At 41.8% G+C, this 26,391-nt stretch overlaps 1 protein-coding gene across 1 annotated transcript; it reads left to right on the top strand.

Annotated features, from left to right (window-relative positions):
• The first annotated feature begins 564 nt into the window (after positions 1-564).
• Positions 565-13,112, top strand: DERL1 (derlin 1). Its single transcript, XM_009997628.1, has 8 exons — positions 565-609; positions 1,396-1,507; positions 4,702-4,766; positions 6,947-6,973; positions 8,621-8,716; positions 9,399-9,451; positions 10,514-10,624; positions 12,442-13,112. Exons 1-8 carry the CDS (start codon positions 565-567, stop codon positions 12,578-12,580), a joined length of 648 nt encoding a protein of 215 aa, XP_009995930.1. The 3' UTR covers positions 12,581-13,112.
• Positions 13,113-26,391: the final 13,279 nt, after the last annotated feature.

Genomic DNA, 26,391 nt, shown 5'->3' with positions numbered 1-26,391 from the left:
GTTAGTTAGTTAGTTAGTTAGTTAGTTAGTGCTCTGCCTGCCCGGGCCCCGGGCTCCCCCCCAGGGTGACACAGGCTGCGGTGCCCGGCCCTGTCAGGAGCCCTGGGGGAGGCAGCGAGGGCTCTGGTGATTCTTGACAGGCCGTGTAGTTTGTCTTGTGTTTCATTCTGGTCCCTTTTTTTTTTTTTCCCCAAGTTGTTATTTGGGGGAGGGGTTGTGCTGGCTGACCCAGGTTGTTGTGCCAGGGCTCTGTAATCACAAAACCTGTGGCTGTGGCTTCGGGTGACTTGCCCGGCCTCCGTTGTGTGGGTGTGACTTCGGGAACAGGCCTTTCAAGCAGGTGTGCAAACATCCTAAACTGCAGCTGACTCTGGAGGTGTTAAGGCAGAGCTAGAGCAGTGCATCTTCTGCACTTCTGTAGCGTTTCTTCCTTGGAATTGAAACAGCTTGTGTTGGGGACTGTCAGCTCAGTCCCTAGGTGGGACTGCCATGAACTAACAGCTGAAGGCCTGAGGTTTCAGATGTGCAGTGTTTCTGGATGCATTAGCTGTATCAGTAGTGGACATGGGTTTTTTCCTTGCATTGAAAGGTTACAGGTTCAGTGTTTTGGTGTGTAGGGGGACAGTCCCCATTGGCTGAACTGAAAATGAAAATGAGAAGATTCCAACATTTAAATTTCAATTATATGTTCTCGTTTATATCTTCAGTGAAAAAGACTGAACAAAAAAACAAAACAAAACTATAGCTCTATCTGTAGTTTGTTTCATGTATTTGCCCCAAAATTTAGTAGCCTAAATATTTAATTTTTTTTTCCTCTAGTTCTGTTATTCATTCTGGAACTGTAATGTTCAGACTCCCAGTAGTCTGTTTGGAAATGTTACTGGTTTAAGAGCTCATTCAGAAATGGCCAGATATGTTTTGCCTTGCTCTGTGCTGCCGTGCAGTTGGCTGTGCCCAATATTGGTAGTGGGGAGACTCTCTAAAGCAGGTACAGAATGCTCAGAGCAGTCCCTGCTGCCTGGAATGTGTGAATTCCTTGGCCTCTACAACAGGTAAGAGCGGATTCCATATGGATGCTTTTAAAACAGGATAGCATCCTTGCAAGTATATCCCTTTTGCACAGCAATATAGGCTCAATAACGTGAAGATGTCATGAAAGCAATCTGGGAAGTTTTGTGTAATTTCTGTTATAATCTTAATAGCTTTTCTTATTAGATTTTAAAAAACCAAACAAACTGTAAAAGCTGCTGAGGAAGCAGTAGATGATACTTGGGCTATTTTTAATCTCCTCTTTGACCTTCCAAGTGATTGGTAACAAATAAGAATAAAAAAAACTTATGTATGTGAGTTCATTTTACAGTTTGTTAATAAATTTTTCTCTTTTGATCTGGACAGATCTGGCGGCCAATAACTGCAACCTTCTTCTTCCCAGTGGGACCTGGAACAGGATTTCTCTACTTGGTGAATTTGTATTTCTTGTATCAGTATTCATCACGACTGGAAACAGGTACGTTAGCTGTTAAATTGTAGGCACATATTGGACTCTGCCTGAAACTGACAGAGCCTAAACTCTTGTCATACAGAACTTCCAGTGGGAATGTTTGTAGCAATGGGGTTGTGGCTGATTAACGCAGATCTGTGAGAAAAAGAAGTGTCTACTTGTGTTGGTCAATAGGAAACTGCTGAAAACTGATTTTCTGTGACTGGCTCCTTCCTTTTGGCAGGGAACCCATTATTTTAGGATCTGAACTTGATACTTCTTTCAGTAGGAGAGCCTGGTGCTTTTAGTTGTTGGATTTCAGGAAATGAGGAAGAGAGACTAAAAGATGATGTTACCTCTTTTTTCTCATGTCTGATATCCTTTAACACAGAAGGATGATAGAGCATATATAGTACTAGGTATATCCATCTTGATAAAATGTCAGCTCTTCCTCTTTTTTGAAAGGCAGTGATGCTTACCTGTGTGGCTCTTGTCAGTTATGTTGAACTGAGAGATACCTTGTACAAATGAAGTGTACCCCTTTGTCAAATAGGAACATGAAAAAGTTAAAGAACTGGTTGGATTTTCAGTTGAGGGGGAAAGTTAGGAGTGGAGGATAGGAGATCAGATAGTGGATAATTTCTCTCAAAAAAGAAATTGTTGTTACAAGGCATCTTCAGAACTGGTTTCATTTTTGTTAAAGCTAGGTATTGTTTCAATTGAAGTAAATAATTAAAGTGTTTGCAAAGCCAAACTCCTCCTTGAAAGCCTTTATGAACAAGAATTCTGGTGTAGTTCTAATTGAATCTTGGAACTGATGGTGTGGGTGGAAATGCTTTGAGATGTGATGTTTGGGAAGTCCCATGACAGAGCCCCAGAAAATCTGTCGTCCAGATGATATTGTGGAATCCCATGGAAGTCATAAGAAGAGTAGCAGAGAAAGGGAGGTGCAAGATTGTATTTTGTTGTTTTCTTAGTAAAAGTAAGTAGTATTTTAGTAGCTAGAAGCAGTTCCTGCTGCTCTTTGAGTTTTTCTGAAGTAGGATAAGATCACATGAGAGCATTGGCAGTTAGGACATTCTGCTGTGCAAAGCTATGTGTAGTGAAAGTTCCTGATTAATAATGCAAATTATAAGACATCACTGCTTCTACATATCCTTACAAACTACTCTAGTTGTGCTGCGGCGGGAGTCTCATGGAAGGAAGTAAATTCTTTCTGAATTAATGTTCCTGCTGTACAGCACTTCTGGATTTTGAGATGGGGAAGTCAGCTGTTCTGTTGTTTGAATCAGTGCATTTCTTTTATATGTATTTATTTTATATAGTTATTTTTCTGGCTATAAGTGAAGTTCTTGCTTAGGCTCTTCTTTCCTCTCCACCAAAAAGAATTTAATCCTTCTGAAAGTGAGAGGTTTGTAAGTTGCTGATAATACCTTTGCAGGTGGAAGTCAGTGTAGGTCTGTGCCTCCTGAGGAACTGCAACTTGTATTTTCAGGGCTTCACATGCTTTTTGAGCGTGTACTGATGTGTAGCTTCAAATTTTGCTGTCAAAAATATCCATATGGATATTTTGTACTGTGCTTGTGCTTTCCTAACAAGCTGACCTCTAGCTACCTGAGGAAAAGGAAACTGATGTGTTTTTGTTCTGTTTCTCCTGGGGAAGAACATAAATCTCAACAGAGAAAGCAGGATATGCAGAGTTCACAGCAGTACGAATAATGAGATTCTGAGTCTGCAGCTCTTCCCAGATGACCTGATTATGCCCTGGGCCTTGATGCAGGACCCAGTGGCCTAGGGCTCACCTCTGCCCTGTGCTGAGCTTTCTGGCAATCTGTGTAGCTCAGTTTTCGTAGGCATTTGTTGGGAAGTCTGTCTAATATTCTTGTTAGTAATCTAGAGAACAAGAAGCAGAAAACGTTAAGGCAGTTATATTTGCATTGATTTGTTCCTATTTTGGAGGAATTCCCACACTGAAGTTTGTACGTTGTTAGTGAGCTTCCTCTATTTATTTGTTCCTGTTAGTTTCATGGCAACAGTAAGGAGAAAACTCCAGCTTATGTAGTTTTCAGAGTTTAAAACTTTCTAAAATATTTTTAAATGTGTTTTTTTATCTTATAATGTAATTTGCATGGTTGAACTGAAGTACTAAATTTAAAATTACTAAACCATCGATTTGTTTTTTACATAGGCTGAGTTATCTTTAAAAATAGATTTTCTTGCTTTAAATTTTTTGGAACATGTAAAATAGTTGTGGGAAGCTCAATAGTGCTAACATTAAGCAGTGGCCTTCTTTCTGGGCATTTTGGTGTTTAATTATTACCAGGAAAGGCAGCTTATTTGTGGTGTACTTAGTGGCATGGGTCTGTTTCAGCAGTGTTCTCAGGCTTTTCTTGTCTGTGTGGGGCTGTATGAAAGTTGATAGTTTGGCTCAAATCCCAAGGCCTGTGCCAGCCTCTTGCCACCTTTTGCAAGAGTGAAAGCTTACAACTTTAACCTTTGTTAGGGGTTTTGTTTTTTAACCCTTCTCTCTGCCTGGTCCCAAATTCAAGTGAACATATAAAGATAATTTCATTTAGTATGACCTGCAGGGAATGGTACTCTTGTTTCTTTGTTTCCACTGTCCTGAAAAAAATTGAAACATTTGAAATGAGAAATTAGGGAAAAGGTTCAGTTTAGGACGAGGAACAGGATGTGCTGCACATGTGTACCCTCCTTGTCATTTATGTTGAATTTCTGAAGAGTGTAAACTATCATATCTCTTAAGTCTGACTAGATGATGCAAGGAGGATGCAAATTGTCTGAGTAAGGACTGTTTCCACATGACTCAGTCATTAAACTTGGTGTCTGCTTTTGCTGTGCAAGTGTATTTCCTTATTGTGAGCTTCTGATTGGCAGTTTCTGCAGAAGGGTTGGGACCCAACTCCATTTTGAAGTCACGTGAAGTTAAAACCACTTATCTCCAGAGTTAAAATGAGTTCTTTTTTAAGTGGAGCTTCTGTGTGTGCACTTAATGCAATAAGCTGAATGTCTTATTTTTTGGTCCTAAAGGTTGTTCTTTTATAAGGCCTTTTAAAATTTAAAATATAAAAATCATAAACCACAGACTGGATGTAGGGCAACTGTTATTAACTAAACATTTCTTAGACTCCTAAAATTTTTTAAAAGTCTTAATTTCTTATCAAGATTTCAGTACCTTTCCTAACAGTTGTTTTCATTTACAGGGGCTTTTGATGGAAGGCCAGCAGATTACATGTTCATGCTCCTGTTTAACTGGATCTGCATTGTTGTATCCTTCTGTTCATCATCAGACTGTTTACGATATCTTGTTTCTTCTGTTTCGGCCAAAAATATGTTCAAATACCAGGTATTAGCAACTGACAAGTTTTAAAATGGAGCAAATGTTCATAGGTGAGTTTTTAATCTTCCTGGAGAGGCAGTGAGTGGCTTTCAAGGATAATACTAATAAATGTGCTAAGACAGGTATGTAATCTGGGAACTAGAGCTGTACCTTGTGGGCTAAGAGTGAATTTAGTGTGTTTAAGCTGCCATCTGCAAACAGGTCTGATCGCTGTTGTTCCATGAATTAGAAATTCAGGTGCCTCCTGGAGACATGGAGAGATCCTTCACCTGCTGGACACAAGTCAGCTGTGTCTGTGAAACCAGTGTCGCCATATCTACACTGAGACAACTTCTTGAAAAAGCTGGGCTTGTTGGTTTGGGAATGTTGGAAAACAGTTTTTCCATGAGCTGTGCTGTTCTAACTGAATTTTTTTTAGGTCTCGGGTACAAAACTGGGAGTATTTGTTGATGCACCAGATGGTTGTGCTACCATTCAGAGGGATTTTGAGAGGCTGGAAACATGTGCTGTTCAGGAATCAACAAAGGGAAGTGCAGAGTCCTGCTCCTGGGGAGGAACAGCCTCAGGCACCAGGACAGGCTGGGGACTGACAGTTTCAAAGCATCTTGGCAGAAAGGACCTTGGGGCTGTTGCTGGAAGCCAAGCAGACCACTAGCCATCAATTTGGCCACCAGCCTCCCAAGCTGCATTTGGTAGGGTATTGCCAGCACAAGGAGGGAGGTGATTGCCCTTGTAGGAGTCTTCATCCAGCTCGAGCTTCCAAGTGGGAGAGTGGCATGGACATACTGGAATGAGTCCAGTGAAAGGCTATGAAGATGATTGAAGGGTTGGAGCATCTCTCATGTGAGGAGAGGCTGAGAGAGCTGGTGTTGTGCAGCCTGGAGAACAGGAGACTTGGGGGTCTTATCCATGTGGAAAAAATACCGGATGGGGGAGGGAGTAAAGATGGTGGAGCCAGACTTCTGCCAGTGGTGTTGGATAAGAGGCAACAAGCACAAAATTAAATACAGGAAATTATATTTAAATGGAAGAAAGGGCAGTCAAATTTGGCACAGGTTGCCCAGAGAGATTGTGGAACCTCCATCCCTGGGTGTGTTCCTGTTCTGTTTGTGCTGTTGCTGCCTCCTAGTAGCAATTTGCAGGTGCACAGCATGTAGAAAAAACCGTGACATCAGTGTGAACCAGACAGAGCCAGGAAAGCCAGTGTGTAAAAATGCTGTCACCTTTATCAATAGATTAATTACCTCTAGTTGCATTCCACTGTATGGAGGGAATTGCTATTCCTGCTAGTCCTGTTGAGCCACAGCAGTAACTATAAAAACAGTGTGAGTTTAGGTATGTTGTTAAGAAAACCATCAGCTTTGTTGTGGTTGCAAGCTGTTGCCTGTCAGCTGTTAGGTGAATCTGATTGTGACTTGGCTTTCAACTGGTCGTTTGAAAGCTTCCAGGTGCATGCTCCCTTTATGATGTAAAGAGCAACCTGGATGCATAATTTGGGAAAATGATTGTTGCCATTTTATACACATTCATGGGCTTCTTAAAGCATTCTGATCATAGCAAAACTCTTCAGCAACTGTTTCTACTCAGCATTTACTACAGCAAATAGATCCTTTGTGTTCCAAGGTAGAGGAGTAGTAGTAAAGCCTGAATTGATGCACTTCAAGAAATTATTTATTTTCTCTGACTCACTGGCAATATGTTGATATTTTTTTATGAGCTGGTATTTCTTTAGTTAGAAAAATAACATGTTAGTATTTTAAAAACTCAGGAAAGAATCCAGCTGCTAAAGCTGCAACGTGCTTTTGTGCAAGGACTGTTGGAGTTTCAAGTTGCCCATTTTCATCATGGAGGAAAGGCCAGTGCATCCATCAGCCCTTGGTGCAATGACTTGAGATGGTAGCTCATAGGCTGCTGAGCAGCAGTTACTGAAACTAAATCTCTAGATCATTGGAGGTTTTTAGTCTTCCATTGGTTACCTTAATAATTCACAGGAACACTGTTTTAATTTAAAACATTAAAGGCTTTTGCAAGTGTGTTCAGTGTGTGCAGCTTTTTGTTGTTGTAGCCTATCAGGTTTTGCTGCATTTTCCTTAATGGTGCAATGACAGATAACTGGCTTAGTAATGGACATGCAGGTAAGTGTGGGGCAGTTTTTTAAATAATAATGTTTTGGAAGTTTCTTGCTACTTAATTACATTATAGAGAGCATTATCAACATAACTGCAGAGTGTAGTTAAGCTAAGCTGGTTTAGTTAATATCAAAATTGGACTGCTGTGTGTGTATTGTTAGCTTTTTGCTTTGGGTTAGTCTCAGCTAAGGTCACAAGCCTGTCTCTGACTCTGTTGCTTCTAACCTAGTTAGGGAGTCCAAGGGTGAAAATTTGTTCTTTGGAAGTGTTCAGCCTTTCAATGGAATGGACACAAGATGTCACCTGTGCCCTGTTTCCTCTAGTGAATGGGAAGTTGCATTCTTTTTTTTATCTAAAAATGATTCTTGCATTCATTAGTTCTCTTGAATTGGGTGTGCCTTTCAGTGGCCAACAGAAGATCTTTTTGTGAAAAACGCAGCTTCAGCTTCATATTGGAACTGTGAACTGCAAAATCCTCACAAAAAAATGTAAATAGTGGTCTGAGTTTCAATGAGGTAGTTCTTATCTCCCCAGATACTAAAGGGAGAGATGGGGGAGTGTCTCTTGGACACAGCAGAGTGTCAGATAACTGGATGTCTGCAACCCACCTCTGCTGCTCTCTTCTCATCTTATTCTGTCCCTGTCTCCCAAAGCCTGCACCAATGTCTCTACTTAGCATTAATTAGATCACTTACTCCCCTGGTAAACAAAAATAGGGATCCTGCATGTGCAGGACTGAGTTCTGTTAAGGGCTCTCCATGACTTTGCACTTCCACATTTTTTTGCTGTGAGAAAGACACCACAAAATTCTTCAAAAGCATGCTGAACTCACCCATACCTTATATGAATTTTAGACTGGTTATGTTGATTTGTATCTTTTTTTAAAGGCACTTAAAATGGTTTTATGTCTGCATACAAAGTATTTAAAGAGAATCAGTTGTTTGATGTACAAATGTGTTTTTCTTAGAAATAAGGTTTTATTTGCTTGTGTTGAGAGGCTGGCTTTAAAGTGAGATGGATGTTTGTTTCACTAGAAATAGTCCAATTAGTCCATATCATCACAGTAAGGAGGTAATTGGAAGAGTCTTATCTCCTGACATGGAGCACGGGTTAAGTCTGAGCTCTAGCAGGGTGGCCTTGCCCCAGGCTGGCTGTGGGACTCTGACATGGTGATTTACTGATGCACCATCCCTCTGTGGTGCTCTGAGGTGGGTGTAGCTGGCAGTTGGAAGGAGTATCACTTCATCTGGAGTATTACTTAGCAGCAGATGAGCATGTGTGGGTTAGTGCCCTGGGATGTGGACAGAAGTGATTGTGGCACAAGGACGTTGCTGGAGTTGTGCTACCAAGCAGCTGGGAGCAGGGGAGTTCACGGCTGCTTTTTCACTTGTTCTAAGTTGGAGCTCCCTGCTTTTGCATGGTCTTACAAAAAGGACAACCAAGTAGGCTTTCTCAATAGCTTTTTAACAGCTCCATGACACATGGTGGCAAAGATTCTGGGGCAATCTTTAAAGATTTTGTTGATGTACCATGGTTAGTAGCCATTTTTGAAGCTTCTGACTTCTGCTGTCTGTTTCGAGTTTTTCAGGTTTCTGTGAATGTGATGGTAACTTTTTACCTTTTTGTTTGCTTGCGTTTTTTTCACCCTTTCAGTTGCTGATGATTCCACTCATCATGTCAGTACTGTATGTGTGGGCCCAGCTGAACAGAGACATGATTGTATCATTTTGGTTTGGAACAAGATTTAAGGTATGTCAGATGGGATACTGGAAAAGTTTCTGTCCAGATGAACATGAAGGGGCTGAGGGGCAAAATATAAATACTTTCTCCTGTTAAGATGTCCCATGCTTTCACATTGCTATATGTTGTATGAGATGCAGCAAAGACAAATTTCTTCATGGTCTTCAATATGTTGTCACTCAGTGTAGCTTTATTGAAAAGCCATCATGACAACTGAAATCACTGGTCTGAAAAGAGCAAAAAGTTCCAGATAAACATTAATCTGGATAAAAGCTGAATGTAGTGACATAGTAATGACAAAATGTTGATATTTTAAATTGTTCTTTCCTGTGCAACCTCATCTGTTTCTGCCAGATCTTGTAGTGAAAACTCTTGGTCGTTGTTTCCAGACTTCTTCAAAGTCAGAAATATTAGGACTTTGTTTCAGATGTAAGCTTGCTGTGGAACATAGAGTACAAAGATGCAGCTACTTATAGTGTCTAAACAGGAACGATTTGTCTAAAAATGTTAATGGTCACTCAGTTTGGAATATCCTACCTTGTTAAGTGGAATCTGCTTAAGTTAATATGCTAGGATTTGTGTAATGCCTAAAACATTGAGATTATACTCATGCTTACCAGTGCAGTGGAAAGTTGAGCAAGTCTTTAACTTGTGCTTACAACTTCTCTGTCTTCATTGTGTCCTTTTTCAGGCTTGTTACCTTCCATGGGTTATTCTGGGATTCAACTACATCATTGGTGGATCGTACGTATTTGAAGCTAAAATGCTTTTACAACTGTAGAACCTCTTGCTGAATTTAGAAGCAATATTAAAATAAGAGACTTAAAACTCTATAATCTGACTGGTAATGCTGAGTATCACATAGGAGTCATTTAAGATAAAAGCAAGAGGAGATTTGCATGTGAGAATGTAGTTGAGGGGCAAGTAGTAAGAATTTGGTTTATTTTCTGGTAAGTCTATGCCTTTTCCTTACTAAAAGAGTAATGCACAGTAAAGAAAGATGTCATCCCATATGACCAGCCATCATTACTGGTTTTAGAAACAAATTTAACTTGACTCTGATAGTGCTGTTCATTTTTTCCCTCACAGTCATGCCCAGTGTGGTGTATTAGAACCTGCTGAGTTTGTGTGTCCTGGGATGATGCAGGAATCCACTCTGTGCACCACCTCTCCCATTGGTGCCCAGCCTTGGCTGTGGCCTCTTGGTGCTGCTGTAACACAGTTAGCAGCAAGTAATGTGACTGATTTATAAGAGGAGAAAGAACAGCAAAGCCAAATTCCCTTTTCTGGCTGTGCCTCCTCCTGACTCATGCATTGCTTGGGAAAACTTCTTGCTGTTGGATACCTACTGTTTCTATGCGTGATGGAAGATACTCAAGGGCCTCAATTCAGCAGTGTTTTTACAAAATTGGGAACAGAACAGTTCAGTACAGCAGGAGACAGGTCCACTGAAAACAGCAGCAACTTCTCAAGCTCTGCAGGCTATTAGTTTAGACACTAATAGCTCCATGGTGTAATTCCCTGATGTAAACAAGTATTTAATTGCATTTTCAGTACAGACTGTGGAGAAGGTTTGGAAGGGAGGGTGGAACAGCCCATTGATGTGTTGGCACTGATGGTTGGCCCTGCTAAAGAAGTGGCTGCAAAATGCTGAGGGAAGGGATATTTTCTGTGGCTCCTGGCCCCAGCAATGCCTGTGACAGGTCCACAGTAGTAACTGGCAAAAGATGTTCACTTGCTTATTTTCAGAGAAAACAGCATATGAAACAGTTATTTTTCCTTTTTTTTTTTTTTTTTTCCTTGCAGAGTCATCAATGAGCTGATAGGAAATCTGGTTGGACACCTGTATTTCTTCTTAATGTTTAAATACCCAATGGATTTGGGAGGAAGGAATTTTCTGTCCACACCGCAGTTCCTGTAAGCTGGCTTTATTCTTTAACTCATTGTTTCTTTGGTCCCATTTTCTCTAGTGCTCAGATGTATATTTGTTGGGATTGTAAGGTGTAAAGTACTTTGCTAAATCAACCTGCTTCAGACTATTGTATTGACTGTGCTGCTGAGTCATCAAAATGTTGAGTTTCTTGTAAATGGTCCATGTGAGAGTTCTTTGTTACCCCTACAGATACTTTGTGTCCTTTAACCACTCTTAAGAGTGAGAGAAAAAGTCATAGTTCTGCTAGTGAATTGAGCTGTAGTAGAGAGAGATATCTGATAGTTATCAGATAGTATGAAAAAAAAGTTTTCTCCTATACGTGATCTTTTATCTGTATTTCCAAGTATCATTGCAGTAGCTACCAGTCCAGAAGCCTGTAACAATAGGAGTCATCTGCAAACTTGTTCAGGACTATGAAATGTATTCTGCTTTGCAGTCAGTACCAGTCACTGTGACTAAGACTGCAGGTCTTGGTTTCCAAAGTGCTTTTTCATGTGATCTGTTCATGGTTTTGGCATTTAAATGCTACGATTAGATGCCGAATTTTGTAGCTTCAGTTGCCTTTATCCTCGTCTTTTGAGGTTGTAAATATTCTTTCTCTATGAAAATTTAGTTAGCAAGTCAGTTAACCCTTTTTGTAGCATAAACTGTTAGTCATAGGATGCAAAGTTGAATTAGTTATACTTCCTGTACCAGCCTTAATAAGTAGGGGAGCTTTATATTCTGCTTTTGTGTTTGCAAGCCCTCCTGGTAAATTTTCCATAAAGATTAGAAGACAGAATGGTGTTTTAAAATGTCTTCCAAGCTAATAACAGTTCTGAAACTGCCATTAAACTTGTTTGTTATGTGCAATTCTCTAGATTCCTCATACCTATATTTAATTTTTCTTTGTATTTGAGAAGCAGGAACAGAAGTATTACAGAAATACCTAAAGAAGGATAAATTCTGCCTTTGCACTGTAATGTTTTGTTAAAAAAAAAGTTGTTCTGAATTACAGATGTCTTTAATAAAATAATTAAGAACTTTTCCTATGTATTTTATATAAATACTATAGATATTTTTATATATTGTATTTCTCTATATTTTTATTATAGAAAGGAGTCTTGGTTTGGTGTCTGGGCCTCAAATTTTGGTGTTGAAATTCAGTGAGGGATTTGCAGGGGCTTGATGTAGCTATCGGAGAGCTGATATTATTCAGAATTGATGGCATCCCTTGCAAATTGTAGAAGCAGTGTTTTGTATCACTGTATTTAGATAGTAGCCTGAATTGGAGGATAAACTCTGCTTTGCTCTGGCCAGGTCACTTGATCTTTGTTATCAAACAAGCTAGTTCTTTCAGCCTGTTTTCCTCTGTCACTGTGGTCCTCAGTTTCTTAGGAATATTTCCTTGGAGAGCAGTGAGATGGTTAAATGCTGCAATAACAGGAGTTTTCTAACTACTGAAGAGTGGTGCTCAGAAGTGATTTTATTTTTATTTCCACTGAAAAAAAAGAGAGAGAATGCAGGGGAATTAAGTTTGTGTCACAGGGTTTATTCTCAACAAGACTCCCTTATCATGTGAGGTTTTTTCCCTTGTGTTTGGATCATTGTATCTAACCATATTCCAGAACTGGAAGTTCCTTAGAACTCCTATTTCTGAGGGCTTAGATTTGGAAAGAATTCTGTGAAGTACTACTGTGAAAAGCCAGTTTAATTGCAAAGACCAGCAGCTAAAGGGAAGTGCCCAGTAAAGCAGTCTGGTGTTTTCCCCAAAGGTACACCTGGTTCTCAAACTTTATCCTTCTCTCCCGGCTTGTCATAGGTACCGCTGGCTGCCAAATAGGAGAGGAGGAGTGTCGGGGTTTGGTGTCCCACCTGCTAGCATGAGAAGACCTGCAGAAGATCAGCAGGGTGGTGGAAGACACAACTGGGGTCAAGGTTTCCGGCTAGGTGACCAGTGAAGAATTCCTGCCCTTGGAAAACAGCAACTCTTCGGTTTTAATTGGACATAGAACCAACCCTTCCTGGTGCAGAGCATGCTTAACAGCTGAGCTCTCTGTAGTGCTGGTGGATTAACTCATGAGAAAGAATGTTTCTGGTTCAAGAGAAAATTCAGAACTCCGGAAGGGAAAAATGCAGATCTTGCTCCAGGTTAGCCAGTAGTGTCCAATTTGATTCTGCCATTAAAAAAAAGCCTTCTTTGTACAGTATTGTCTGTCTCTCACAACTGGCATCCATTATGCTGTCTTGTTCCATGGTGTGATGGACAAGCTCATGGTGTTCTGTCTCACCTGGCACATTAAAAGCTTTGTTGACTGTGGTAATGTAAGAATCCAGTGTGAGGCAGATGGATCCAACTAATCCCAAAGTTTAGGAAGCTGACTTTTTTCCATAGCTATGCTTAAGTCCCAGGGTCTTTTGAAACATTATTTAACTGATAGCTCTCTGCTGCATTTGTAAAGCAAAATGCAGATGTTTCATTTCCATTATTAAGCTGTTTTTTGAGGGGAGTTTTTTATTGCCATGCAGCATTTGTCCTGCCTGCTACAGCAAAGCATGGGCAAGACTAAGGATAAGAGGGCTTTAGTTTGAAATGACAATAGTAGATATTCACAGAATTAAAGTCTGTGAACTCTTCATGGCACGTTACAGGGCTTGCTCTATTTTAACTGAAGTTATCTGGCTTGTTTTCCTCCCTGAGATTTGTGAATTCGTGGCTTCAAGGTTTCGATTTTGATTGCACAATTGGGTAGCACAAATACAACTTAAACTAGAAAATGTAACGTATCATTGTGATTCATGTCAAGGGTATTGACTGCAGCATTATGTTTGTTAACTGAACTTCAACTTTCCTTAAAAGCTTTAAGACATCGAAGAATCAAAGCTGGAAATAAACTTTTCTAGGGTCAAGATACAATAGAACAGATTTGCTTCATTACAGGGACTCTTTCATTCTCAAATAAGAAGTTATGTACACTCTTTATTGGTTTCTGTACTTTTTTGGTAAACTTTTTGACATGGAAAAGGGAATGATTCCGTACTGGGTTCCCATGGGTAGAGCACAGGGCTAAGATCCAGGATGCTGTAATGCCAGCTTGTTACTGACTCACTTGAGCAAACTTCTTACTTAGCTCAGTTCTCCCAGCTGTAAGGACTTATGTGTGTCTCATAGCATTCTTAAAAGGTAGCTGTCCCTGACTCCCCGAGGTGGGAGCTGCTAGTGAGCAGGGTAAGGCTTAGGTTCACATAAACAACAACTCTTCAGCTAGAAAAGCAATTACTCTAAGCTTAACCAAGACTTACAAGTTGTAATATAGTTGCTTCCTTTTTGTTTTGTAGTTGGAGGAAGAAGAACACCCTCACTAGGATGAGATTCAAGCCTTTGACTGAATTTCCCTTTAGCATTTTTCTGTCTTTTATGTTCTGCCCCAACTTCGGTATCTCAGGTATCTATAAGTAGATGAAGTTAATCTGGGCCAAAACATTTTTACTACTCCTTTGTTTCTTCACTAAAGCTGAGTTCTGAAAGTTTGAAAACATGTAAATACACATGCTATGAAACTGAGCAGTTGGACTGGAAGCTGGCTTGCTTGGAAAAAAAGCTGGCTTGCCTAGAAAAACAGTGTGCTTCATTTCTTCACTGCAACTCAGTTTAGTCAAACCAACTTGTGGAAAAATGTAGGAAACTGGTGATGATCATATAGTGTGCTTAGGATTTACAGGAATTTGGAGTTCAGAAATCATCTGCCATTTTTGTCCTATCAGTGATAAGTTTTAAAGATGCTCCTCTCTCTTTATTGTATACAGTGGTAGGTAGAAGAGAGGATTGCAGTGTTGTAATTACTAATGTATTGTTGACCAACAGCTGTTATTTGATGCTAACTTGAGAAGTCTGAGAACTATCATTTTTACAGGAGTCATGATGCACTTGTTGTTCTTAGTCATACTCTTCAAAGCCTCTGTCTTCATTTTGAGACAGGACCTCACTGTCCAGTGAAGATGCAGTAGTTTGTGACTCAGCTAAAACCCTGGCATGCTCAAATTGTGAAACATCTTTGTACAGGCTGCCAGAAGGAAGACTTGAGTGGAAGGAAGGGTGGCAAAAGTAATTGTCCTGGCCCAGTGCACTCTGCTGGGTCTTGCTTTCTAGTGCATCCTCCTTCTATAAGTTAGCAGGAAAGGGTTTGTAAGAAAAACAGACTTCTGATAAGTCTTGATTATCTTTTTAGCTGCCCTAAGTCAATTTACTTTTCTTTATGGAAAATTCACTTAAGAATTGTTTTTCTCTCGCTTGTCACTTGACCTGCAGCACAGTTTGTCCTCCAGCATACACTGACAATGGCAGTCTCTTGTTACATGGGTACCTCCTTTCTTATTTTGTACAGATATTTTCCCTTTTTGTAATCAGTTTTTGTTGGCAAAGTTTTAAATTAAAGTTTTAATCTCTGTTGCTGTCTCTGTTCTGCTAAATCATACTTCAGCTTAAGCCTTGTGATCTCTGGGAAATGCCTGACAGCCGCACTGTGACACCACCTCCTGCTGTTGCTAGAAGTGCTCAAGAAAATGACCTGCTTTTGGGTGGGAGTCTTGTCTTCTCTGATCAGTTGCTATATGATAAAGTCTTTATTTATCACTCATGAGTTTTGACAGTCTGCATCCTCCATCCTGGGCTATTATAATTTTACAGCTTTTTTTTTTTTTTTTTTTGTATATTTGATTATTCATTCTTTACTGCCGTCTGGAAAGAAGTGTCCTTCTGCTCACCCTCAAACGTCATGGGATTGACAGAGGTCACTTTTCCAGGGGTAGGCTTGGTATTCTGCCTCTGTACTCTGTCTCTGTCCAGCCAGATGTGCGTAGCTGTCAGAATCCCTTTTTGAGGCTCTTAACTGTTGGGAGACACATGGAGCACCCTCTGAATGACTTTGCTTGTCCTCATTGTTCATCTGGCTGCACTTTTCCTCTGTTACCATGGAGGCACCAAAGAAGATCAGAGACTTGGTGCCTAAGGCAGCTGTGTGAGTTTGTTGTGCTTCTTGAACTGGGAAGTCTTGGTCCATACTAAATACACCAGATAGAACAGCGTGGCAAGTGTGTGCCTTTTGATTTTGCCCCAGCTGCATGAAGAGCCAGTGGAACAGCCAGGAAGGTGAAATCAAGTGTTTCTAAACCCCTTCATCTTCCATTCCTATTGCTTTGCCTTGGCAACAGCTCCTCTCTCAAATCCACTTGGTAATGTGTTGCCAGTGACTTACTGAGAAACTGGAGCCATTGCTTCATTCTTTCATCTAATCGTTGCATTAGGAAAGCTGAGAGGCTTTAATTTTCAGAACAGCATATTGTTTGCAATACAACACAAGATTCCTGTGTTTATATATCCCTGTGTACCTTATCAGGGAGGAAGACTGCTTTGCCTTGACAGTTCAGATGAGGAGCTGGAGAGATACACACTACTTGACAGTTTGAAGCTTCTGATGCAACAAGTCACCTAATGGCTTTGTAATCCTATTCTGCAGCCATAAAATGAAGATGATTCCAATTCTCCCTTGTTCTGTGCTAGGCTTAGGATGATGGATCAATTTGTTCTTGCCACAGAATGGCAGAGCACTGATTTTGGTGAAGATGTTCTTAGCATGGCTATTGCCTGTAGTAGTAAATGGCTTTTCTTGTTTTGTGTGTCCCTAGATTCTTATTTTGCCATGGGTCATAGTAACAGAGTGACTTGAATTTCAGAATTTAGTCTATTTCATTATTTTATTAAGTTAAATATGTGGTATGTGTATACTAAGCAGAAGTACTCACATCAAAAAGGTGATGATGTGCTGTTTTTTAGGGTTGAAAAGATGAAAACCCTTCAGCTGCTTGTAATTTTCAAGCACACTTTCTTCATGATGAAAGGAGTTCTGTTGGTAGCCACAGCTCATCCTTTTATTGTCTGGATCATGATCTAGAAGGAGTGATTACATCACTTGGGAGAAAAGTTGCATACAAAGAGCTGTAACTAACTGTGGGATGCTTGAAAGGCCTTTGCAGAATCTTGTTAATGTTGGAGGGGGAAAAAAAAAGTGATGATGAAATGTTAGTTCTCGTGCTTAGAGGGGGTTTGATTTTTGTTCCCCTCCCACCTCCCCCCGAAAATGACAAAGTCATTAGAGTATTAGTGCTGTAAAAACTCTAGCAGGCAAGTGGGTACTAAGTTCATTCACAGTCACAAGAGGGGAGAAGAATAAAGGGTCTTGCCTGTCCCCCCCTGTGCAGTGGGGCAATGTGCTTTTCCTCTTGGACTAGGCTGGATAGTCTCCTGCCTTCTCTTGCAGCCCATACAGTGCCCCTCCTGCACAGTGATGTTCCTATAGATAGGAGAGTCTCAGATCAGTGCAATCAAAACTGTTTGGGTTGCCTGATGCTTGGCCAGGGGTGTGTGCTCATAACCCCAAGCTGTGGGGAGCAAATACAGTGTCAGAGAAATGCAGTTCAAGTTATGTTGTTGCTTCTTTTCTTATCAAGACAATTAATGTATGGTGGTGGTTGATGTAGGAGGTAGAGAAGCCTAAGGTACCGGTTTTTGGAATTAAAAAAATATTTTAAATCAGTTGGGAAGGAATCTAAAGTTGCTGAGACTTTCATTTTTAATTGGACTTGAGAATGGGAAGAAAAAAGATCTGTGAAGGATTGTAGTAATTGTCTGAACGTTTTTCAAAGTGCTTTTGTCCCCCAATATGGTCTCAGAAAGTGGCAGTCTCCTTTCAGGCTGCAAACAAAAGCAGCTCCTGTCTCTACTCATCTACTGACTCCACAGTGGGTGGAGGGGCAAGATGAGATGCTCTTCAGTATTTGTACCCACAAATAGACTTGGCAGATAAGCCTTTGGGTAGAAGGAAGCATTGAGCACTTGCCTGTAACTCATCTTCACCTGCCTGCTGAAGCAGGTGTTCATTGACTGAACTGTCTGTGCCTATTGCTGGTATTAATTTCAGCAGTGACCAAAACAAAATAGCAATGCCTTTGGAGTTGACCTCATTCGTTTCAGTGGCTCAGACTAACAGGTCAACTGTACTTGATGTAAATGTTTCAGTATTTTTGTTTAGGAGCAGATTAATTTTCAGATAAATTTTTTTCAAAGCTGTGTGCTAGAAGGTATGGGTTTTTTAATGTATAAACCAGTAGGAAAATCTTGTCCTGTTCTCTATTTTGCCTCAAACTTCTTCCCCAAGGTATGTGATTGAAGATAAAATTCCAATTAATGTTGGAAAAGTACAGCAGAGATTCTGGGACAGCATCAAGAAGCTTGAACACCCCAAAGCTTTAGGCAACCAATGGCATAAAGAGCTTTCATTGTTCTTTCAGCCCTCATGTTGTGAAAATTCAGAAAACAGATTAAACCTTGCAGGGACTGGTATTCTTAGAACATCCTGGTCAGGATCTGTGAGCAGGGGAGGAAAAATTTTGCAAGAGTTCAAACTTTTGCTGAAATTAGAAGTGCTTTGGGTCACTGCAGTACAGCAGTATTGACTTCTTTCCACTGTACAGCTCTGTCTTGGCAATATTCAAGCTGAAGTGCAGTGTTCACTTGTTCACAGAGATGGATGTGCTCCTCTCTAGCTATGTCAATGTCTGGTTTAGCTTTGGTAGCCCAAGGTGCACGTAGCCAGGGGCAGGAGCTCCCCAAGGAACCCAACACACCTAAACAGAAACAAATATCTGCAAGAACTGAGTTAAGAGGAACAAGAGTGTCAGGCATGACCTTTCTCCATTTGATTTTCCTTAGTTGGCCAAGTTGAGCTGGTGGGGTTGCACAACCCAGAAGGGAGGACAGTGAGGAATGGAGATTTGGCCAAATAATTTTGAGGAGGCCCTACTTTGGCACCTCTTGAATACAGCCTTTCACAGCGAGTTTCAGGGAAGCCTCTTGGCATGCAAACTGCTGTTCCTGAAGGCTGAGAGGGGAAGGCAGCTTCTAATCTGAAACTGAAGGGGCAAAACCTCAGTGTGTCTAGAGGGAAGGTTCCTAGCTGCAGAGCTGATTTGAGTGTGCTTGCAGCATGTGCAGGTTTCACTGGAGTAATACTGGAAAGAAATTGTGTGTGTGTAGGGGAAGTTTTTGCAACATGAGACTATTTCATTTGGATGACACTGATAAGGATAAAATGCTTCCAGTTTTTATTTCTAGAATGACTTTTCAGTTAGGTTAGAAGATACAGGTTTTCTGTTTGCTTTTAGAGCTCAAATCAACCCGTAAAAGCTGAAATCAGAGCCTGCTGTTTTGATTGGGGCAAACCACATTTTCAGCCTTTGTTTCCAGAAGTGCTGTGGTGGTGACTTTTCACTCTAGTAACTCAAAAAAATTATGTTTGTGGATCCTTCCTGATAACAGGACTTGCATGTTGGGAAAAGGCTAAACTTGGATCATTGTCAACAGGTTTCAATCTCCTTTGCTCTGTGAGCAGGGAGTACTTAGAGAGGTTTAAGAGCCTATAGCTTTTGGGCAGAGAGTGTCTGCATTCCTGGTGAAAGCTTCCTGGCATTTCTGCTGCTCTCACTGGGGTTGTTACAATCCAGTTTTTAGTTGTCCTGTATGTTTTAGTTACAGCAGTATTATTTCATTTTAATCTCCCTTTCCTCTTTTTGATCTGATACTGCACTCAAAAGAGTTAGGGCCAAATGTAGTGTTTCATGGTAGCACAGGAGGAGGAAGAGGGATATTTTCAGCTCTGTTGCATCGTACTTGCGGCTGTTGTGTTCTGTAGGGACAGGGAAGACTTTCAGGAGTCACGAGCTGCACCTGCAAAATGTAAACCCTCATCAACTGGGAAAGCCTGAGCAGGCTGTAGTAACTGGGACTCTTCATCCATTGCCTGCTCTGACAGCCATCATTTATAAAGAAGAGCTCCAAAACATATTCAGAAGTTGAGTCCTGATGCTTAAAATCATGTGCCCAGTAGCAATATTTGTTTTATAGCAATTTATACTCTTTTCCTCTGTTGCTTGTCATGCAGGCTGTAAATTACCAATCTCGTTTTTTTTTTTTCCTTCCCTCTAAGTGATAGCCAGTTTCATACCTCTTCCCTGGCTTACATCCATCTCTGTTTTCTGGATATCAGCTACTTGTTCTCTCAGATAGTCTGATGTATTAAGTCAAACTCAGAGTAACTGTCTTCAAATGCCATGCATGCTTTTGCAGTTAGGTTAGAAGATACAGGTTTTCTGTTTGCTTTTAGAGCTCAAATCAACCCGTAAAAGCTGAAATCAGAGCCTGCTGTTTTGATTGGGGCAAACCACATTTTCAGCCTTTGTTTCCAGAAGTGCTGTGGTGGTGACTTTTCACTCTAGTAACTCAAAAAAATTATGTTTGTGGATCCTTCCTGATAACAGGACTTGCATGTTGGGAAAAGGCTAAACTTGGATCATTGTCAACAGGTTTCAATCTCCTTTGCTCTGTGAGCAGGGAGTACTTAGAGAGGTTTAAGAGCCTATAGCTTTTGGGCAGAGAGTGTCTGCATTCCTGGTGAAAGCTTCCTGGCATTTCTGCTGCTCTCACTGGGGTTGTTACAATCCAGTTTTTAGTTGTCCTGTATGTTTTAGTTACAGCAGTATTATTTCATTTTAATCTCCCTTTCCTCTTTTTGATCTGATACTGCACTCAAAAGAGTTAGGGCCAAATGTAGTGTTTCATGGTAGCACAGGAGGAGGAAGAGGGATATTTTCAGCTCTGTTGCATCGTACTTGTGGCTGTTGTGTTCTGTAGGGACAGGGAAGACTTTCAGGAGTCACGAGCTGCACCTGCAAAATGTAAACCCTCATCAACTGGGAAAGCCTGAGCAGGCTGTAGTAACTGGGACTCTTCATCCATTGCCTGCTCTGACAGCCATCATTTATAAAGAAGAGCTCCAAAACATATTCAGAAGTTGAGTCCTGATGCTTAAAATCATGTGCCCAGTAGCAATATTTGTTTTATAGCAATTTATACTCTTTTCCTCTGTTGCTTGTCATGCAGGCTGTAAATTACCAATCTCGTTTTTTTTTTTTCCTTCCCTCTAAGTGATAGCCAGTTTCATACCTCTTCCCTGGCTTACATCCATCTCTGTTTTCTGGATATCAGCTACTTGTTCTCTCAGATAGTCTGATGTATTAAGTCAAACTCAGAGTAACTGTCTTCAAATGCCATGCATGCTTTTGGAGCTGCCTGCTGCTATTCCAGAAGAGGAATGTCTGTGCTTTCAGTCTTGCCCAATTTTTTTCTTGCTGTGACAACTGACTGTCTAATGAATCCTCCAGACTTTCTCCTTGTTCCTCAGAGCCATCCATGAAGATGTGCATGGGCTGCTCTGGGAGCAGAAAGGAGTGAGAAGGGCCATAGCAATAGCATGTCATTGCAGACATACCACTCTTATAAAGCAGAGGGGAAACCACCATGAACCAAAACGTGAGCTCTGTTTGCTTCTCACCTATACTGTTTGGCACTGGGAGATCTCATCATGCTGTGGAGTCCTTAGATAGGACCATTGCCTTCACAAGAGATGGATTTTTGGGGTTCAGAGTCTCCTGTTAAGACACACCTTTTCTCAGCTCTAACAATGCATTTTCCCTTTCTCTTGCACCCATCTCTTTGTCCTTTTCAAATATTGAATTCTTATGTGTAATTTCTTAAGAAAAGAGGAAAAAGCAAGAGCAATTGATATGTGTTGATGCCATTTAACTGTCCTAGACAAGGTGATAGCATTGAAGGAGAAAAATCCTCTATCAGAGGTGTACATGGTGTGATACTGCACTTGAAGGTCTAGTAAATCTCTAAGAACTGTATCAGTCAAATGTCTTGAAAGCAGACAGAACAATAGGCCCTACAGGTGTATTATCTGGTTGAGTAGCTAAGTGGATAGGGGGACATTTTAGCACAGTCTCTGTGTTGAAGAATCTTGGAGAGGTCTGTAGCTGCTGTTAGAGCACAGCTCACTTGGGACCAAGTAATTACTGTGTAATTTAATACCAATGCAAACAACATGAGCTAATGCAATTGCTCCCCTATAGAAACAGTTTGTCCTCCTGCCAAGTTCCTCAAAGTGGTCTTACAGCTTTCTGTGTCCTCTTGTGCATCTTAAATGAGATCAGTAACTTCCCAGGCTGGCTGTGCTGGAGTGATGGCTCCACAGAGCTGCTCTCTGAAGCCAAAAGCAACGCAATCCTGAGGAAATCCTGCTGAGCAAGGAGAGTTTCTGTTAATGTGTAATCTAGTTGTGATAAGACCAGCTAATAAAGATAAGGCTCCCAACAAATGACATGGGACAATGAGCAGGGAAATGGAGTATGGAAAACTGTGGTTAATCATGACCCCTGGCTGCATTGTTCAAAGAAAAAAAAACACCCCAAAGAGGATACATGGGGTGCATCTTGTTATTGAACAAGAGGGAAAGCAGAAGGAATTGAGGGAAAAGAGTAGGAGGAAAGCAATTGTACCTGTGTGATGGTGAAGGCAGCACCCTGACCCTGGGGAAGGCGAAGAATAGTTTAGTCTTGATGCCTCCATAGCTAAAGAGCCAGAGGGAATTCAATCCCACTTGAATGGGTTGATTTGCTGTGAATGCATGGAGATGGGCTTGTTCCTGCTCACTTTCTGTGGGGGGTTCACTGGAATGAAGGGTCTGGGCAGTGGGGAAGCACAGGAGGACCACCCTGTCCTGGGAGAGCCCACTGGCAGGGGCTTGCAGGGCATTTCAGAGAGTCCTAGAATCATTTTGGTTGGAAAAGACCTTTAAGATCAACAAGAGCAACCAATAACCTGGCACTGCCTGGTCCACCACTAAACCACATCTGTATGTCTTTTAAATACCTCCAGATGTGGTGATTCAACCACCTGCCTGAGCAGCCTGTTCCAGTGCCTGACAACCCTTGTGGTGAAGAAAGTTTTCCTAATGTCTCCCTCGAAGCAGAGCAAGGGGCAGGACAGCACACAGCATCTTCTTTGTACTGGGTGATCTTTAACTCGGTGCTGTTGTCCCTGCCAAGACCACTCATGCTGGGTGAGTGCCTCTGTGTATCACTGCTTTTTTTTTTTTTTTTTGACCCAAGGTGTGAATTAATCTGGACTGAATCACTTGCTGTCTGGCTTGTAAAACTTCACTAGCTTCCCCTTTCAGAAGAATATGTTAAAATCACGAGCTGTGTTAAAATAAACACTAAAAGATAAGTTTAATCCTGTATATTCCCTGCTGGGCAGCAGGCAATCAGAAACCTTATGTTGCCAAAGTAGGGCAGTTCTGTGGACTTGTATTTATTTCTGGCTATGCCACTGTGTGTCAGGCTTCAGCTTTGCTATATGTTTGCCAAAAAACCAGCCACTGACTGGTGCTGCAACTCCAGTTAAGAGCTGGTGAACACGGGTGAGAAGATGGGAAGAAAGAAGTGCATTGGTGCCCTGGATCCACAAGCTCTTCTGAACAGCAGCTGCAACAAAGAGAATGTGGGCATAATTCCCCCTGCCCCCAATCTGTTTTACAACCTGAATGATGATGGTTTTAAGAAACTAGTAGTCTGGGTCATATTTGAAACATTGATCTGGTGTTGAACAAGCTTAAGTGTCAATTAAGAAATTGCTATCTACACGTGGTAATTGAGGAAGAACATGATTCCAAAGAATTGCTGATTTTTCTTGTCCATGAGTTTGTTTCTTGGCTTGCTGAGGTACTGGTAGCTGTGGTTCAGGAGTAGCAAATTAAAATCACTTATGTAAGGCATGGGAAGTAAGGCAGTTGTGGCTCACATCAGGAAATGGGAGGTAAAAGCCTGATAAGCTCTGAGTGGCTTTTGCATTTAATCTTATGCTTGTTACATAAAAAAAAATAATAAATAAATAGTGCTGTGGTGACAAATTAAGAACTTTAATGTGCAGCATGGTAAGGAGACATTAATTTTAGCTCTACCATCAGACAACTAGGGTGAGGGTTGTCTGTTAACAACAGGCCAGCAGGAGCGGTTCATGTAAAATCTGCCCCATATCTGTGTCCCTTAGTTCTTTTGAAACTGTTTAGGTAAATAAGCAGCTTTTCCCAGAAAGTTGGGATCAGGGGGAGAGCTGAAAGTTAATGACTCTGCCAGGCTGAGGCTGCAGATGGCCACAAACAGTGGCACTGGGAGAGAAGGGAACTGTTCTTCTTCAGAAAGGGAATGAGCAATATGGTGAAAATTTAAACACCATGTGATTCATCTGCTTGTTGAACATCAGCATGGTGGCACCTGAAGCTGCCCTGAACTGGTGGATGGTGCTTTTATTGAGTGAAACCATTCCTCTCCTGCCAAGGGCCACCTGGAAGTTATTTGTGAGCGGAGAAGGAAAGCTTCAGCAACCTGTGTGACTTCAGTCACAAGTCACTTGTATTAAAAAAAAAAAAAAAGTTTCTAAAGGAATGAGGAAAGTGTAAGAGACTCAAGGAAACAGTTCAACCCCTTGAAAGGCCAAACATATCATCAATAAGTTGGTTCTGTGGCATGACTTGCTGCTGCCCAGCCAAGGGACAAAGTGCAGAAGACATCCTTCAGTGCCACCATCTCCCTGCCTGCTCACTTGGAGAGAGGCATTCTTTGTCTTTATTTGGCTGCTGTAATGCCCTTGAAAGCAAAATCCCTGGGCAGAAGGTGGTATATTTGCAGATAAATTTGTGTTTGGCAAACCCCCTCTGTGCTGCGGGGCTGTCACGAGGTGTGATGTGGCCGGGACTCTGGGACGGTGCTTCATGCAATTGCACCCGGTGCTTTGTGGCCAGCGCTGACACTTGCTACAGTGTCCTTCCCTCAGCATGAAACTGGTGTCTGAGAGTTCAAAAAGAGAGCAGTGCTGGCCAGGTTCAAGTATGAAGAAAGCAAAACAAAAACTCAGTGGCCTCCTGTGACTCAAATGGGCAGAGCTCCTGTGCTGGAGCACGAAACTGCGCTCTTTGGGTACCTGCTTATCCTTCTTGAAGCTGGGACAGGAGAGCAGCCCAGGATTCAGAGAGCAAAGCAATGAGTTCCCTTTGCTCCCAGCTGCAGCAGCCTATGTTGTGCAATGCTGCACCACAACCAGCCCTGGAGAAACTTGCTTTCCAATCCAAAGAAGTGTTCGTTTTTTTGCTCTGACACAGCAGGGTTGGTGTTTCTTTTAACATTACTGAAGACAATGTCTGCCTTGCCTTTCCATGACCTTCAGTGTGTGGCTTCGTGTTAAAATTTCCATCCCCCCACATTGAAATGCTGGCATTAAAAAGAAAAAAAAAAGATTAAAATTCCTTTCATTTAAATCCCTAATAGGGAGCCTTAGAGCAAACTGCCCTTCAGATGTGGGATAGGGCTTGGCTGGTGCTCCTGGCTCTGGGCTGTTCACCTGGGCTCTGGTGGCATCACGAAGAGAGGGTCAAGCCCACAGACCTCCCACCCCAACCTGGTGGTAGCAGAATTTGGGTTGGAGAAAATGTTTGGAGCTGTGCTTCCCAGCCTGAGGTACTTCTGCTCTCCTGCTGTATAATGGGGCTGATGATGCCAAAACCACTGGCATCCTATTTCTGTCACAGCTGCTCCAGATGTGTCCCTCATTCTCAGCATGTGCAATGCCTATCTCTCTCTCCAAATGTGTCACAAGTAATAATTAATAATGACATAGTCCACCAAATCTAGTGCTGATTTAAATTCCCAGTTGCAGGGAGCCTTCCTGGTTTTCAGGGCCAGATCCCTGGCTCAGCATCCTCCCATCACCTGAAAGCAGCTTTTGGGGAAAGCATGGGGGGACCATGGCCCTTCAGGTGAGGCAGCAGCTGATGGGGGTCAAGGATTGAATCTATAGCCAACCGAAGTGAAGGTAAATGTCCAAAGGTGCCTTGGGAGAACCTGGAGCAGAGCTGCAGGCAGCAGACTGTCAGAGAGCAGCCAAATAAGCCTGAATTTGTGTGTCACTCCTGAACGAAGATATCTTTATGAAGAGGTTCAACAGCTGGGTGATAAGGTGTGGTGCTGCTGTTTAATGTGTGTCTTGGGAGTGCATGGAGGCAGGAGGCAAAGCCAAGGGTTTCCACCTCACTGGAGAACTGCATTGTCATTCACCAGCATTAGCTGATGGCTCCAGCACTGAGATGAGTGGGACAGCTGGGGGTAGTGGGCAACAAAAAAGCAGACTATCAGATTCGAACATAGGTACAGATGTGTGTTAAATGCCACCATGTGACAAAATGCCTTTGGTATTAGTGACTTTGCCTGAGCAGTTCAGAGGCTGAATGGCTCTGCTGCTCTCAAGCTGAGGAGATAGTGATGCTCTTCATACCGAGAGGGATTTAATCACACATGCATGTTAATGTGTTATAAAGCACCTCGGGGCATGCCCTGAGCTCCTGCTTTAGAGGGAGGAGAAATTCCTTCTCCTCCCCCGTGGGAATAAAGAGCAGCTGCACCCATGGCCAGAAATGCCAGCCAGGCTGGGGGAGCATCCAGCACCTTCTGTGGGGTCCCTCAAAACAAGAGTAGCTGGAAAGGGGAGAGAGGGGGAATGTTTAGGGAGATACTGAAAGGTGGAGGGAAGGAAGGAGATTGGAGCAAGGTGGGGGTTGGTCTCTTCTCCCAAGTAACAATTGAAAGAACCAGAGGAAATGGCCTCATGTGTACCAGGAGAGGTTTAGATTGAAAATTAGGAAAAATTTCTTCCCCAGAGGCTTTTCAGGTACTGTAACAGGCTGCCTAGGGCAGTAGTGGGGTCACCATCCCTGGAGGTATTTAAAAGCTGTGCATATGTGGTGCTGATGGTTTAGTGGTGGATGTG

The sequence above is a fragment of the Chaetura pelagica genome, unplaced genomic scaffold (assembly GCF_000747805.2).
Source record: "Chaetura pelagica isolate M959 unplaced genomic scaffold, ChaPel_1.0 scaffold1, whole genome shotgun sequence".
Classification (NCBI taxonomy): Eukaryota; Metazoa; Chordata; class Aves; order Apodiformes; family Apodidae; genus Chaetura; species Chaetura pelagica.
This window is presented reverse-complemented; position numbering and strand designations above follow the sequence as displayed.

Coding starts and splice junctions, on each gene's coding strand:
- DERL1 (XM_009997628.1), top strand. CDS start 565: ATGGGTTTTTTCCTTGCATTGAAAGGTTACAGGTTCAGTGTTTTG. Junction 1,508..4,701: donor TTCATCACGACTGGAAACAG/GTACGTTAGCTG, acceptor TTTCATTTACAG/GGGCTTTTGATGGAAGGCCA. Junction 10,625..12,441: donor CTGTCCACACCGCAGTTCCT/GTAAGCTGGCTT, acceptor GGCTTGTCATAG/GTACCGCTGGCTGCCAAATA.